Source organism: Nesoenas mayeri (genome assembly GCF_963082525.1).
Source record: "Nesoenas mayeri genome assembly, chromosome: 3".
Classification (NCBI taxonomy): domain Eukaryota; kingdom Metazoa; phylum Chordata; class Aves; order Columbiformes; family Columbidae; genus Nesoenas; species Nesoenas mayeri.
In genome coordinates, this window is record NC_137544.1 from 114,796,651 (window position 1) to 114,813,900 (window position 17,250).

A 17,250-nucleotide genomic window follows, 5' to 3' on the forward strand; every position below is an offset into this window, starting at 1 on the left:
GCTGCCCCGTGCAACAGAGAACAGCGGCGAAACCCTTTGCTCTGTCCTCCCAGGCAGCAGCTGCCCAGCAGAACATGGACGTCTCCAAACCAGCACCAGTACCCACCACCACTTTAGGTGCTCAGGACAGCCTTGCCTGGCACACGGATACCCCTCTGGAGGCCACTGGATCTCCTGAGGGTCCCGTGCCGTGTCTTCCAGGCCACACAGTGGTCCTGTCCTCCCTTGGCTCTCTAAGATCCCCTTAAGGAAGCTGCTGCCTTCACTGCCCTTCTCTGGTCTTTCCTGACCAGGAGGAGACACCTGCTTACCACAGCATCAAGGTGAGGAGCTCCATGAGGACTGTGGGAAACCAGCACAATCCCTGAAGCTCTGCTTTCTCATCAGGGATCTTCCCTTCCTCAAATTCCTATGCCCCCTCCCCATCTTTAGAAACTCAATTGTGCCAGCAGCTTTCTATGAGCAGGATAAAAGTCCCCTGGTCATACTCCCAGTGCCCATGCAGGGAGCATCTCCTCAGCTCAGCAAGACCAACCCAACCCCTGCGTGCCACCAAGGCACATGTACAGGAATCAGTGCACAGGAAAGGTAATTTCACTTCAACTATCTCAACAGCGGAAAATATCACCGTGATTTGGATGAAGCACCGTACAAAATGAAGCACAGGTGCAGGTTGCTCATGTTGTGTTGTGCCCAACTTGACAAACCAAGTGTTTCCTCCTGAAAATTTTTGTCATGAGGAGTATAACAAGTGGGATCCTGCCCCTCTGCACTGAAAACAGAGTTCCACTGATTTCAGCTGTGCCAGGATTTTGCTCATCCTGTTTTGCTGGAAACACACAGATTTTTTTGTTGGCAGTGAGATGATGCATAACTGGCTCGCTGAAACACAGAGACCTAAATCTCATGTACTTCAGGCAACATAAGGAAAAGTCTCTCTTCAGTAGTGATTCTAATGAAAAGGAATCAGGAATGTGCTGATTTATTTTCCAACTATGTGCTTTTAATTTCCATCAGTTATTTCAATGGAACGTATACTGCAATCTCGCTTTCCCGGTTGTTCTACTGGGGTGCGTAATAAATGTTGTGAGATATTGTGCAAGAGCAAGAACAATACTTTGAACTAAATGTGCTGTTAAATTAAAGTCTTTTCTTGAGCAGTGAAAAAGTCCTGAGGCTTTTCATGTCAGTGACATAAGGTAAGGCATACGTAGAGCATTTGTTATTTTTCAGCATTTTGAGAAACATAGCATAGTATTGAAGCAAAGCAAATAATTTCTAACATTGCAAATGTTCGAAGATAAGCCACCACAAAAAAACCAAGCATAACCCTCTCCCTACCATCCTCAAAAATGGAGGGGGGCTCCATTATTTAAAGATCACACAATTCTTTTGTGATACCATTGATCACACAATTCTTTTGTGATACCATTATGGGAAATCAGGTGGCAATATCTCAGACCTTGCCAAATTATCCCAGAAAGAAACATTGTGAACTGTTCAAAGAGCTAAATGTGCATTTTTAAATGAATCCTAGTGTATAATTTCCTAAAGGATGGAATCCAATTCTATTTTGTGCTCTGAAGAATTCTATTAAACCTCTAGAGCACATTGTGAAATGTGAAAATGCAGTTTGCTAAAGAGATAGCCTAGGTGGTCTGCAGTAAATTAACCCAGTAATGCTGACTGTAGCCATTCCTGTGAGTTTGCTCCAAGGGATTTCTACGCTTACAGTATAACACCATTTACCAGCTTCAAAACTAGATTTGCCCTCTGGCTGCAAGTCAGCAGACCTTGGTGTAAAACATGGCCAGAAATTAGTTTGGCTAAGAGTTCCATTTCAAGACCAGAACAGTGCTGTGTGTTACATACAGCTAAGCCCAAACCATTACTTACAATACTGTTGTTTTCCCTAGTGGACTTCAGGTAGTCAAGTTTTAGGTTGCCAGACCATGATGGCTGCTGCCCTGCCAGGCTGGTGTTCCATGTTCAGTAAATTACAATAGATCTCTCTCCCTGTGTTGCTTTGTAACAATTAACCTCGGGAAGGAGCTAACTCCATTTGCATGGTAATGAGACATTCATCTGAGTGACATCGGAGTTAAGCATGCTAATAAGTTTTTATGCAAACACCTGAGGGGTCAAATACAACAATGGACTTGGACAAGAAAACCTTTTATTAAATGCAAATCACTTCTCCTGTAAATACTACGGCAGAGAACTTTGTAGGACTCTAACACAGCTTGCAAGAATGGAGTCGTTTAGGTTATATTTTCAGGCCCTCAGGCTAAGGAATATAGCCACTGATTTATTTACTTTAAATTAATATCAGTATGGATAAAATCTTCATTATAGCATCAAAGGAGAGAAGTACTATAGCAAGGTAGAGAGGAGAAAATAACAATATCGCCTTATCTTTCACAAATTTGTCACAGTTTCCTGGGATGCAGGAAGGCAGATAAGGTATTGCTGCTGCAGAGCACAACAAAAGCTTACAAAATTGTCAGGTTTCCATCCTACCTTCCACCTTACCATCCTACCTTACCTTTTGCCAAGTGTATTTTTAAGTAGGCAAACTTCCTAGCAAGCAGGCTATCACTTTGATCTCGACCTTGTACTAAAACTTATTGAATTCAATCAATCAATTCACAGCCTACACTCAAAGAGTTTGAGAACTTCCTTAGGACAACCAGTATCAGGCATTACCTAGGGGACAACTGGCTGTCAAACATGTCAAACATCTTTGGGACTAAAGGAGCAGAACCAGAGAGGATTTCTCAAAGCCGAGTCGGATCGCACGAGAAGGGATCACAGAATCACAGAATGTCGGGGATTGGAAGGGACCTCGAAAGCTCATCCAGTCCAATCCCCCTGCCGGAGCAGGAACACCCAGATGAGGTTACACAGGAAGGTGTCCAGGCGAGTTTGAATGTCTGCAGAGAAGGAGACTCCACAATTCCCCTGGGCAGCCTGTTCCAGTGTCTGTCACCCTCACTGAGAAGAAGTTTCTTCTCAAATTTAAGTGGAACCTCTTGTGTTCCAGTTTGTACCCATTGCCCCTTGTCCTACCATTGTTTGTCACTGAGAAGAGCCTGGCTCCATCCTCCTGACACTCACCCTTTATATATCTGTAAACATTAATGAGGTCACTCCTCAGTCTCCTCTTCTCCAAGCTCAAGAGCCCCAGCTCCCTCAGCCTTTCCTCACATGGGAGATGCTCCACTCCCTTCAGCATCTTTGTTGCCCTGCGCTGGACCCTCTCCAGCAGTTCCCTGTCCTTCTGGAACTGAGGGGCCCAGAACTGGACACAATACTCCAGATGTGGTCTCACCAGGGCAGAGTAGAGGGGAAAGAGAACCTGTCTCAACCTATTGACCACCCCCCTTCTAATCCACCCCAGGATGCCATTGGCCTTCCTGGCCACAAGGGCCCAGTGCTGGCTCATGGTCATGGATGGAGGGAAGGAGCTGACTTTGATTCATTGAACTCTGTCACAAACAAAGTGCAGGAGGCCTCTCAATCGGCAGAGGCTGCTCGCAGGACATACCAACTCCTTTTGACAGCACAGCAGGTCTGGTGAGCAATAACAGGAACCAAACAAGGGAAAATAAGGAAAATGGCAAACCTCATGGTAAATCATTAAAAGCTTTGCTCCCAGTCTAGAACATGCGAATTTAAATATCCAGTGGGTGTTCTGGGAGTCGCTCTGTCTTTATGACAGAATTTTATAGAAACGACTACGCTACACAGCAATCTGCAGTAAGAGTGGATTATATTGTGGAGACACACAAAGTCTCTTTCATTTCCGTTGCTGTACGATGAGCTACTTCTGGAAAAGTTCAGGTGATGTATAATATTACTACTCACAGCCCAAAATTTAATCCAAAGGAGTATGTGTGCACGATATAAAATGGATCAGATAGACACCTGGCACAGAACTACATTAATTCATTTAAACCAGATGAGCTGTGCTCATCTTGCCATATGCACTAAACAGCACAATCCATGCTTCTCAAAGACCCCTTTCACTGCATAAATTACTGCTCCCTTCATTAGAATTAAGTATTTTTATTTTGCTTCTGACCTATTTATGACATATAAAACGTACTAGTATGCTACAGTCTAAAATTCAAGCCAACAGATTGCCGAAAAACCTTATGAAGAAGGAAAGCTTTGTAGAGGAAAATACAAAGCTATGGATAACTAAATCTATAATACTCTACTGCCTTCAAAAATTAACAAAAGCTCTTGGGGATTAGCTCCGAATTGTCGTTCTCGCTAATATGCAATAATTGCATCAAATGCATCACATGTGCATCTTCAAGTGCATCAAACAGCATGACACCTCAGCTTGGTGAGTTTGGGATTCAGGCTGTTAGGAAACATTTAATGTAACAACTATTAGCTATACTAGTCCACATTCAAAAAACAGCTGTGATGTAAGCTCAGTAGGATAATTTTTTACAATTGTTTTGTAGTCAGGGCAGCCAGGTCTCTTTTCATTGTCCAAACATTGTAAACCACAGCTACTTATTTAAAAATAATCCAGATTCAATTGGAGTTTGTCAGGATCAAGACAGGAGGTTTAGAGCTGGGTGGTCAAGAATTAGAAGGGAATACATTACAGAGAGTGAGAAACGAGGAATCAGGCACAATTCAGTGTTTATAGTTTACGTTAATTTGTGTGGACCATAAAGACAGAGACATTTTGCAAACTCAGGTCAAAATATAGAAAAAATTATTGAAATGCAAATAATAGCCAAGAACATGTATGATAAACACTGTCACTTCAACCACCATCTGCTGTGCACCTCAAGTCTTCTTCCAAAACAGACTCAGAGCTTTGCAAGGACAAGGGCAGGAACTCACCTGAAGTCTATGGAGGGAACCAGAAATACATGGAAGCAATGCGCTAATTAAAAGTAAGAAAGAGTAAAGGTGACACACAGGGTGTGTGAGAAATTCCAGGCCAGAGGCAGAAAAAGGAGATAAAGGCAAAACTCAAAGTGTATATTCAAAGCAAAAGCTGTCTTCTAGCTGAGAAGCAATAGCTGAACTGTAGAGCAAAATACCTCAGAAAATAGTTTTCATTGAGAAAACTTCTACACTTTTTATGGGGAGTCTACCAAATGAAGTCAGGACTCTCGTAATACCACTAAGAGAAAAGTAACGAGCAGGTGTATATCCAGTAAATACTCAGCTTTTGAGGTAGAACAGCTTAACCTCTGGAGCTAAACATTCTTTTAGTCCATGTTTAAATGATGTGGTAAAAATGGAACTAAGAGAAATTATAAGATGTTGAAGCAGCGCAAACACAGAGGTTCCAGCCTTCCATTCAAAGGTTAAAATTACATACTAACAGATCAGACTCCCAAAAATATAAGCCTGGAGCTTGGCTGACGACTCTTAGGCACCCGTACTGCTAATGAAGATTGTCCATCCAAAACCTTTGCTCCATTGCTTGGATCTCTAAATCACGAGAAGCTACCAAGAGCTCGGCACCACAAAGAACCAGCGTCCAAACACATACCCGCTCCTTAGTCCACCTTTCAGAAATCAGGTTTGAAAACCTCAATTTACCAGTCAAATCTCGACATAGCGCTTCCTTCCAATTCAAAGTCGGTAAAAAACAAAACAAAGCACATAAAACTCTCATGTATCACATCCTCTTGACAAAAAAAGGCCCCCTGAATATATTGCTGGAGGAAAAATACTACTAATTATGTCCCTGTATCCAGTACTTCTCCACTAGATACTCTGTTAAATATTTTCAGACAAAAATACTGAACAACTCTAGCTGTCTGAAATGCTGGCTGTCATTATGAGGAAACAGGCATATCTCCAGTTTAAGACCATCATGACTATTTTACTTGTTCTGTCACTTCTCTGTTGCATTTCACCAATTCAACACTAGGAACTATCAGCCTGCTAACAACTCAGACCAGAGAAAGACAAAACACTAAAAAGGGGAGATACGGAGAGCATTCTGTTGAAAGCATTTTCTTTGTCTTGTTAAAATAATCACCATCGTGTTGTCACTGAAAGACCACCAGTCCTGCTAAAAATACACAGTTGTGTCACATATTTAGTGAGCATTACAGGGAAAACCAATAACTATAAGCAAACAAACAAAATAGAAAGAAAAAAGAAAATACTACCATACTGCTCTTTACAGTAAAGTGACCCCTGGACACCACTGACCTTTGGTGGCTCTTTCCACTGACAACTGCAATATACATTTCCTTTCCAAGCATCTCCTCCTTATTACACAAAAACTCCGACGCTCAGAAAGAGCTTAGGAAGAGAATAGTCTTTTGCTTTGCCAGGAAAGATTACAATGCACAGGAAACGCACAGTATGGTTTCAAACAAAGGTATTTCCCCTCAACTCCAGCGTCGCTTTTAAATATAACAATCTTTCCCCGGCTATATTGTCCCGACCTGATTTCCTTTGTCTTAGACTAAATAATAAATAGTAAAAGACTTCAAGGCTCAAGCCTATGTTTACTCTTTTCAGCATTTTGGAATCAAAGACCATTTGGGAAATTTATATTTTATTCCATACCTCATTGTAATTCTTGCTTAACCATTCCTTGGCAGTGTTAAGGGCAATGACAGCAGCAGGCTCATTTGGAAAACCTAAAGACAGAAGGAACGAGAGATAATTAAAAGGCACACATTTTTATACACATATAACAAAAATCTGGATTATTTTTTAAAATATTTTTGGACTATTTTGGGATTACATTTGGCCAACTCACTTCTTCACAGATTTATATAAAGGTTTTAGGGACATCAATTACTTTTTTCCCCTGAGGTAAACAAATTGTAAGTAGGGTCTGTCATGTTTTATTGGGGTTTTTTTTGTTTTGTTTTAAACTCGAGGAAAACTCCACAGCTCAAGAAAAGTAGAAACAATAGAGAACTATACATGTGTGGTACTAGGCAGGCAACAATATAACACAATATATCACAGTAACAAATACTAGGCTTACATTTCACGGCATGCAAGGAAGAAATCAGACATTTTTCAAGCCCTAAGGGCTTTCCTAAGGCTTTCTTTCTTTAATCCGTCTGTCAGCAAAACTATACAACACTATGACCCTAATGCCACAGGCCGTATAAGGATAGAAATGTTTGAGTTAGAAATCACTTAATTTATGACCTAAAATATAATTAGCAACTTTGGAATTTAAGGAATTCATGAAGCATAAGCGTACGAATTTAAGGTCTGATAGTGCATGATATATTAGCAACTGTAACTCCCCCCAGCACTAAACAATATCAAAAATCTTTCCAGGGATACAGGCTTTTTGCTTTGATGGTCTCTATCTATCAAATCTAAAGATGCTTTCATTACTTAGGCAGCCTTAATTTAATTTTCCTTTAAATTCCTAACTTGAGGGCAGCAAATCATTTTTGTGAGGATTTAAAAATAAAAACCCATAAGCTGTATGAATAGCGCTCATTCGGTTAGATTAATAGAACAGTCTTTGAAGAGGTGGAGCTGCAGGCACAGTGTACAATCAAGCAATGGGGCTAGACAGAAACAGTCATGAAATTCAGCATACAGCTGTGTACATATAGCATTTTTTACATCATGCATCACCCCTCGCACCATAAACTGAAACGCAGGCACCGCAAATGTTAGTGGATGTGTCCAGCTTTTTGACCTGGCACGTTAACCTCCAAACTCGTACCTTCTTTAACCCTTTGTGAGAACTTGTGCTCTGCTAGATTAGAGAAAAACACAAAAAGGAACAAAATCCCTGAGCCACATCCCTAAAACATCACTCCCTGGAACTGGACTCTGCAAAGGTTTTGTCCAGCAGCACGTGTCCTGTTTCAAAGTGATAGATGACAACTCTCTAGCAAGAGTAGCACGTAAAATAGCCAATGTCTGAGTAATACTGACATTTAGCATGTGCTTCCTTTCCATATATTTCACCATAAAGAACGTTTTTAAATCATCTTTTTTTTTCCAGGTCTGAGATGGAAAATTAGCTAAAAGCCTACAAGTGTTACTGGGGATACTTCCACTGCCACTGGGTAAATACATTCTTATGACATTTAATAACGCTGCTGATCTTATCAAAGCATATGTCTTATGACACAAACTAATGAACACTAACGAAGCTCAAAGTAGGGACTTTCAACAGCCTCATTTTCATCATAGAAAATAACAGATCTTTAAGGGGACCGTCTGCTTAAATTAGTAATATCCTATCTAGTGAACCAAAACTTTGTAACATAGAAATTCCGTATCCTGAGTGTGGTAGATCTGCCCGGACATAAAATGAACTCCATGCAGAGGGAGAAATGTGTATTTCAGACAACTGATACAACCATTGTTTATGTACTGAATGGTTTATTTTCAGAACAATTCTCCCTCCAGCGAGATTCACTTTTCAGGCTTGTTTTTCGCTTCCTTGCAGCAGGGTGTTTACCCAAAACTGTGATAAAGCACTGGCAATTTTATAGAATCTTTCCATAAATTCAGCATTATTTAGAAAACTGCTGCCATACTAATCAATCTTAAATAGAAGCTTATCTAGAAAACTAGTGTTCAGTTACTCATAAGTAACCACAATGTAAAGGAAATAGCTCAGCAACCAAAATAAAAAGCCTTGAATTCTGTGTATTATTTCAGAAAATGTGTTGAAAAAAAAAATCTAATTAGTATTTTACACACATTTCTGGTAATTTTAATGAAAGGATTACCTTATTAGCTTTATGCAGAAGCAGGACAGAATTTAGCCTCCTGTTCTGTACCCTGCACCAGTACAAAGGGCCCTGTGTCTTCGATTCTTGAACAGCAAAACATGTTGTTTTATAGGACTGGGTTGAAGGGAGATAAAGCGAGATGGGATATTTTAAACACATTTTGGCGTGGTTTTTATCTCTAAGCCACGTTTTGTTGGCCATGCCATTTCTGGTCAGCTCCCATATACACACCCATCCCCCTTCCACACTTTCTTTTTGGCGACAAAGCAATCTCAGCGAGCACGTGGGAATCAAATTACTTGAGAGAAATGAGCTCGAGGAGGCTCACAGTTAACCGGCTGCTGGAGCAGCAGCTCAGGCAATTCTGGCTAAAGGCTCAATTTCACAAAAGATAAAACGGGTAAAGTAATAAGAGTGACACTGGCCCACGTTACTGCAGTGAGTGCTCCTCCAGAATACTGAAAAGGACAAGGGCACAGAAAGGCGAACAAGCATTAGCCGTACGGTAGAGGCAAGCGGTGCCTCTGAAGGACTTCACTAGGTTTATTGGGCTGGAGAAAAAAGGAGGGTTGGCAGGCTGTACGTCATGGATGGGTGAAGTGTCTAACTACCCACAGAGACCTCTAACTCGGGCTGGGCTTCCTCCATCCTTCAGTGGCAAAGCTGACATTTTGGCACGGCAAACCTTGCTACACCAGAGAGGTTCCTGAAGAGCTCCCCTGCAGCCTGTGCGTTCTGTAGCACTGGCTGACCACATCTCACCATCCATCACCAGGATCTACATCCGGCTCTTCAAGTACAGCAAATACTAGAAGCGAGCAGACACCGTCTCTCGTGCCCCACTCACTTCAGGAGCCTTCCTTTACAGTATGGTTTTATTGATTACAGCACAGTGAGTGCAAGCCTGATAAGTCAATAGGAAGGAGGGTGTGCAGAATGACCTGCACGGTTTAAAGAACATGAAGGATGAAAGAGAGGTCATGCATGGCCAGGCTGAGCTTTGCTCTGTTCATTCAACACTAACAACTCCACGAAGTACATCAGTATCAACCATCTCCACGTGCCTGTCCCAGCTGTATTGCAGCTGTGTCTCCAGAAACACTTGTTACTCCAAAACGTGCTTGGAAACTGTTAGGAAAGGTTTCACATCTTTGCCCAGTTGCTTCACAGCTAAAATGTCACTCTAGACAGGACAGCTGCCTTTGCATACACCTTGGAATAGCAACTGCCAGCTTTAACGCTGACTTGGGTACCAGCACCAACCAAGCTACAGCTGAACTTAGAAACTTTGTGTTACTAACAGATGTATCTACTACTGTGCTCACTCACTAAGATGAATATCACTCCATACTCCTCACTACAAAAATCTCACCTTACTACCACCACATAAAATATACCTCATCTGAACTCTGCTGCTTTTGGTGTGTCCTTGCACAGATATTACCCACCGTGACGGTCTATGAAAGCTTCAAACTAAAGAGCTTCTGCACCCCTTCCCAGGACTTTACCACCTTATTCCTGGGAATTACAACTCTGACCGGAGAAATGGCTGCTGAAACCAGCTGTGTGCTCTGTAAGTTCTCACAGTCATCATGGTCATCATTTTCCAGAGGAAGCATGATAAGGTCTGGCAGAATTATTTTAAAATATTTGATATTAAATAAATGTGCTGTTTTGGAGGAGGAGAGTGTGGAGGAGACTTGAGAAAGAATAGCAGCTATAGAGATGTATGTTGAAGTTGCCCTTATACGTTGTATTTATTCCCTGGAAAGCAACTGGTGAGAACATAAGGCCCCCCTGACTCATCAACATACAGAAAATCTGCGATCAATTCCCCATTGTTAGAAACTCCAGTGTAAATGCTCAGCCTTTGGTGCTTGGGGGATTTAGCAGAGAAACATTCACACTATTGTGTCTGTTACTGTGTGCCTAATTTGACTGTGTGGTATCTGAAAAGGATATACTACAAGTTTTTCGATGAATAACAGTGCAACAAGGATGTTGTGAGACAAAAATAATAGAAATCTATTTAAAGGACTCCCAAACTGTATGGAGATGCTGGTAGCTTTAACCGCCTCTTTTACTGTGCTCAATCCAAAGCTGTACCTTATTAAAATGTCAAACTTACAATCAGGTAATGCCACCTCTCCAAGAAAAGCCCATTAACAAAACCTAAGTACTAAATAATCAACCTTTAATATGACATAGCTGAAGACGATGATAACAGATTGTATTGGTTAAGCTGTAATACTAAAAAGCAGATGTCAATCCAGAAAATCACTCCGTAGCTGCAGGGTAAGTGTTATAATTTGTCAGCTTAACTGAGATGTCTAATGTTTTTCGTAAATCAACTCATCCCAGTAAAAAAAGTCTGCATTTTTTTTTTTGTTAGCACAGCTTAAATGCTAGGCAGGTTTTTATTCATTTAAAATATGCTCTCTTCTCGATGGTTTCTGAAAGACTCATCACAATCTTAATATTCTTATTTGCCAGCTTTAATGGTTTCATTTTGAAGCAAATCATGAAAATAACCAAATGCACATCAACACAAATACTCATTATGTGTTTCTCATACTTTCTCAGAAAAATATCCACACTGGCATGATTGTGCATATATCAAGATGCAACAGTTTCCAGACTGTTCCCATGTTCTAAAAATCAAACCCAAGTCCCATTGTTTAATCAACATGACTGTCAAAATGTAATAATTTGCATTTATTTAGCTTTTCTAATTGTCAATGATGCTTAATAATATATAAAGCAAGCTCTTCAACTAGTAGCTCAACAGCCACATTTTAAGCTGTGGAAGGGTACAAAAGGCCCTTCCTGCAGTAAGTATGACAGGGTATTTCCATCATGCATCAAGTTTGCTATGTGGGAATCATGAGCACCAGATGGTGTGGGAAATAAAGACGTTTCTCAGGTTTGTTTAAAAAAAAAGAAAAAAGCACTAAGCCTTTATACCATATATGTTCTGCAACCCAATATTATTATTGGTGCCACACAATGCTTTCTGAATCGCATCAGACATGCGAATAACTGCACTTCATTATGGTCACGTAGATCAAGACTAGCTATTGACAGCACACTAATCACAACACTTCAGCCTCATCACTTTATGACAATAAAAGAAAACCAATGAGATGCACAGCCCTGCATGCCTTAGTTGGGGTTACTCGACACATTCACTTGTCCTTCAGTTGTGAAACTGTAATCTTGCAACTGATCCCATATAATCATCTTGTCAGAGAAATATTTTAGTAGTCAAAATGAATTCACTCATGCTACGTTGATTCCCACTCTCATGGTAAATCTGTTCTATTCAGAAGCACGGAGGGCAGCATCCTACCAACAAGCTTAGGTTGCTGCTGGTTTTGAGCTTTTTTTTGTCTCCCCCTGCCTTTTTTTAAGTACCCATGGTCCCATGGTGACTGGGTAAACAAGCTGAGTTGCTAGCTTGATGATTTTTGTGGACACTCGCAACTTGGAAAGAAAGTGCCCTCCTTTGGATCGGCTGCATTGAACAGTCATGAATCTTCTGCTAAATAACCTACCTTGCCTTATTGAACTCAGTCAGCCAGAGAAAGCCTTATTTGCTGTCCGCTCGAGGAGTAACTCTCAGTAAGCCAGTGAAATTAAGTACTGTGAAAAGCCAGTAACCTTTCTGTTACCCCAGTCACGCCAAGTAACAAAGCTTTACCTGTTTACTGGATCCCTTATAGACTATGCTAATTAATTACTGTGCATATAAAACATCAACAGAAAACAAGAAATTTTCACAATGCAGAAACAAAACCATCGTTCTGAAGGAATGATTATATGTCTCTCAATTCCTCTCAAGCAAGGAACGTGCTTTTTCATTTTCCTTGAGTGAAGAAATTCACCTGCAACAGGAAAATACATAGAGCTCCCAAAGAATGATTGCCAATTGCGTTCAATTGCTGAGATGATAAAGAGGCAGCTGGTAGAAGATGGTCAATAAAGAAACCCAAAATGAGCATCTAGCAACTAAGGAAAGAAACACAACGTCTCTCTGCTATGATGCAGTGATACAAAGCAGGGACAGTATTGAAATGATGGACAGACCATCTTCATTCACAGAAATGAAGGTTCCAGTATAAGTTGGGGAATGATCTATTAGAGAGCAGTGTAGGGGAAAGGGACTTGGGTGTCCTGGTGGACAGCAGGATGACCATAAGCCAGCACTGGGCCCTTGTGGCCAGGAAGGCCAATGGCATCGTGGGGTGGATTAGAAGAGGGATGGTTAGTAGGTCAGAGAGGTTCTCCTTCCCCTCTACTCTGCCCTGGTGAGACCCCATCTGGATATTGTGTCCAGTTCTGGGTCCCTCAGTTCCAGAAGGACAGGGAACTGCTGGAGAGGGTCCAGCGCAGGGCAACAAAGATGCTGAAGGGAGTGGAGCATCTCCCTTATGAGGAAAGGCTGAGGGAGCTGGCGCTCTTTAGTTTGGAGAAGAGAAGACTGAGGGGTGACCTCATTAATGTTTACAGATATCTAAAGAGTGAGTGTCAGGAGGATGGAGCCAGGCTCTTCTCGGTGACAACCAATGATAGGACAAGGGGTAATGGGTTCAAACTGCAACACAAAAGGTGCCACTTAAATTTGAGAAGAAACTTCTTCTCAGTGAGGGTGACAGACACTGGAACAGGCTGCCCAGGGGGGTTGTGGAGTCTCCTTCTCTGCAGACATTCAAACCTGCCTGGACACCTTCCTGTGTAACCTCATCTGGGTGTTCCTGCTCCGGCAGGGGGATTGGACCGGATGAGCTTTTGAGGTCCCTTCCAATCCCTGACATTCTGTGATTCTGTGAAATGTAATGGTGTAAAAGAGGTCAGTTACAAGGAGGTGGCTAAGATACAAGAAGATCCACATGAATGCTGTTTCTCTGAAACACACGATATCATGCCATGCTTCACTTCACAATCTACTACACTGATATCATCAGGAAAATGCCTGCCACATAGTTGTCTTTAAAGTGTCAGCTGAATATGGGGATATAATACAATTATTTAGGTGATATGCTAAGAGGCTTGCGCTAACAAGGTGTTCAGATTCCATTAAAGAAAAACTAGATTTTGGGTTTATCAAGCTGTTTGATATTTGTTAGTATTGAGATAAAAGTGGAAGGGGGGGAAAAAAAAAAAGTAAAAAAAGAAAGAAAAAAAAGTGAAAGAAAAAATAAAAAAGGGAGGAATAAAAGAAAAATAAGAGGAAAAAAGAGAAAATTAAAAAAAACAAACAAACAAAACAAAACCAAGAAAAAAAAAGTTCAACAGAAAATGCATTTATACTTGGGCTGCTGAAGAGGAATCGAGCTTGCCTATGAGTACCTTACTGCAAGAGGTATTACATCAGGATTCTGCCTATCTGCAAGAATTTCCGTGTTCTGCAGCAGTCAGTAGATTTGTATTGGAAGTCAAGACTTTGGTTTCATTCTTTTTCCAGCATTTACAGGGAGTGTGCTTGCAGGGGAACCACACCATGGATAAATGAGTTCTCTAACAGTCTTGTTAAAAAAAATATAGCTAGCAATTCTCAGAGACTCTCTGGGAAGCAACTGTTTCAGAGCTGTGCTGTTTACTGTGCTACATGATGGAGATTTTTTGTATGTCATGGTATTTCTAATGCCCACGTGGAACATTGAGGCTTCAAGCTGAGCATAATAGGGGAAACAGCAGAAAGAGACGACCGCAAGAATGAAAAGGAAAAGATCTCACTACTCTGGCAATTCACGTTCTCATATGGTAAGTGAACATATACACAAGGCAAATGCAAATGAAAGATACACAGGTAGTTTTGCAATTATAAAATCTACCTATGAGAGTATATATGCAATGTTTGCATAAATTGCACAGCTGTTTAGACACATGTATGCAGCTGTTTGTGAGCTCAAGTACATCATTCTTCTTAAAACACGCTACACACCATATCCAGAACTGCTATTCTGTTGTACAGAGAAACGTTAATTGAAAGAGGTTTCAAAGCATACAAGAGCTCCTTAATGCAGAGTATTTCCTCCTCAACTTATCCCTATATAGCAAGCAAGTTGTTTCTTCAGGGTGGCAACATAATACAGCAAAAGTAATTTGAAACAAAGTGTAAAGCACTAGTCAACTGTGAAATCTCCCATCATACACTGAATTGAACAGCAATGGGATATTGGCTTCATTGCAGTTACAATTCCAACAAGGTTAAACATTTATGCTACCCACTGATTTAAATAAAAACGCCTTGTTGTTCCCCACTGAAGCAATGTGTAGAGAATCAATCCTACTTTCCTGAAGTGCCACGCTAATGCTGCCAGAGAGAAAAAACAAACAACCCCCCTACCCCATCCATACTCTCTGAATTCCATCTAAAATTGGTAGTTTTTCTAAAAAAGTGTTCCTTTGCAGCAATGCTTACCCTTTACTGACGCTATCCCACGCGCTCCTTGACGCGCAGTGCTGCTACCCACTGAGGGAAGCCTGAACATCCAGAGATGTGCTCTTCAGCAACAGGAATAAAATAACACTCCTGGATCTCGCAGAGCCCGGTTCCCTTTGGAAATGCATCTTGCAATTGATTGCAAACTCTAATTGCAGAGTCGCCTGAACTTGAGACATTCTCGACATGCCTCTCCTTGCTGGAGTCCCTGATGTCTCCTAATGCATCTGCCACTACAGTCTGGGCAGGGGGAGAAGTTGTTAGGAGAGGTTCATTCTTCTCCTTGCTGACAGGATCTTTGTGCAAACAGTGGGGGCCAGGAAAGAGCCCTGAGGTGCAGCAGGTTTTGGGGTGTGAGAAGGAGGAGAGCGAGGGAGCACAAGACCTCTTGCTGCAAGATGGGGTGCAAGGTTTTGGGAGAAGGGCTAAATCTGGTAGGGACAATATCAGGGCTGTTGGCTTCGCTGGAGCTCTCAGTATTTCAGCTAGAACAGGCAGCATGTTGTGATAGAAGTTACAAAGAGAAGGACTTGGGAACACACACACGTGTATATATATATATGTATATATATATTTATATAGATATCTAAATATCTATCTATCTATCTATCTATATAAGGGACATGAGGGAAGACAAGCTTCCAGAACAAAATGAAGGGAGAAGACAGTATAGAAAGTCTGGGAAACTTCAGAGGAATAAAACACACGCAGGCAATGGACAAAAATACAAAGTCACATAAAGAAAACAGCCAGCATTGCCAGCCCAGCGCTGTGCTTTAAATCTCTTCCACCACATTCAATTGCTCTGACAGATGCAACCCAAAGACCTGGCTGGATTATCTAAAACCAACAGAGTACTTGGTGAAGGCCACACGCGCGCAAGAACAAACAAAACAATCTGACATTACTTCTACTGAAGCACAAGTCTTATCTCCTCTCTAAGGGAAATGTAAGATTTCCTAAGAGCACATAAAGAAAATCAGCTAAAAATACATTGTGAAACTCCTTGTGAAGAAAAATAAAGGGAAACAAAGATGTGCTTTTATCTTTTTCCCCCAAGAGACATGTATGAAATAAGTTATAGGGCAGGCTGGGTGATAAAGCAAGATACTGTGCAAGGAATATTTCATCTACTTGGTTTATGCTTTTTAACAAATACATTATTGATTCTTGGTTTGTGTGTATTATTTACTGTGGATTTTATTTTTGTTTTCCATTCTTGCCTCAGGCAGTGATAAACCATGCTAAAGGGTCACACAGACCAGCAGCTATTGTATTCGGGAAATCTACAACAGCTCAAGACGGAAATATTTCCAGATAATCCGGAGTTCAAAAATGCCAGTACATTCTGGAGGAACTGGGAAGGGGGTGCGTTTTAGTTTTGAGGCTTAATGGCTTCAGTTCTTCACTATACAGCAGGGCACTTCATACTACTTCAACACTCACTATGTGAACACTCCTAAAACAAGCGCTTGTGCAGGATGTTTGACTTGGCACATCACTGCACTGCCTCCACATTATATGCATTAATTTTTTAAGAGGAAGCATTTTTTCCTCCTTGCCCAGATGTTGCTTCATTTCTGTAGAAGTCATTTGCCTGACAAGATACGAGCTCTGCTGGAAAATGTATTCCCTTCTTTTTGACCAGCAAGGGTCACAGTGTGCTTTATTTGATTTTATGCTACCGTATATCTGAGCAACCAGTCAATCTACTTTGGATACTTCATTTCAGGCTATATTGCAGCAACACTGTGAACAAAAAGTATATGGAAGACAACAAGAGCTCTCCTATGCTTCCTCCCAACGCTGCACTGAAAACTTTTTGCTTGTTCTGTTACATCACAGAAATACAGGCAAAAGGAGAAATATGATTAGAGTTAATGGGAAAAGTGATTAAAAACCCTGAGTCAGCAAACCTGACTGGTTACAACTGTGCACCTCATCCTTCTGATGCTCTCAGCAAGTCCTCATGTTGAAACTCTTAGAAAACCTTGAGTCTTCTGCCTTCTTTCTGTTTTTAAGGACTCATTCACTCACATGCTGATTATATATACACCTGTGTTAGTGCTCCCTTATTGCAAC

The 17,250-nt window shown here is 41.1% G+C and overlaps 1 protein-coding gene across 1 annotated transcript in view; it reads right to left on the reverse strand.

The window, feature by feature from the left end:
• The window catches only part of MACROD2 (mono-ADP ribosylhydrolase 2), a gene marked incomplete at its 5' end in the record, with an annotated part of 853,200 nt that overhangs the window by 247,212 nt on the left and 588,738 nt on the right, over positions 1–17,250 (reverse strand). The window contains one exon of the mRNA XM_080342121.1: positions 6,565–6,638. Within this exon, the coding sequence (XP_080198247.1) occupies positions 6,565–6,638 (74 nt within the window). The remainder of the gene's footprint in view (positions 1–6,564; positions 6,639–17,250) is intronic.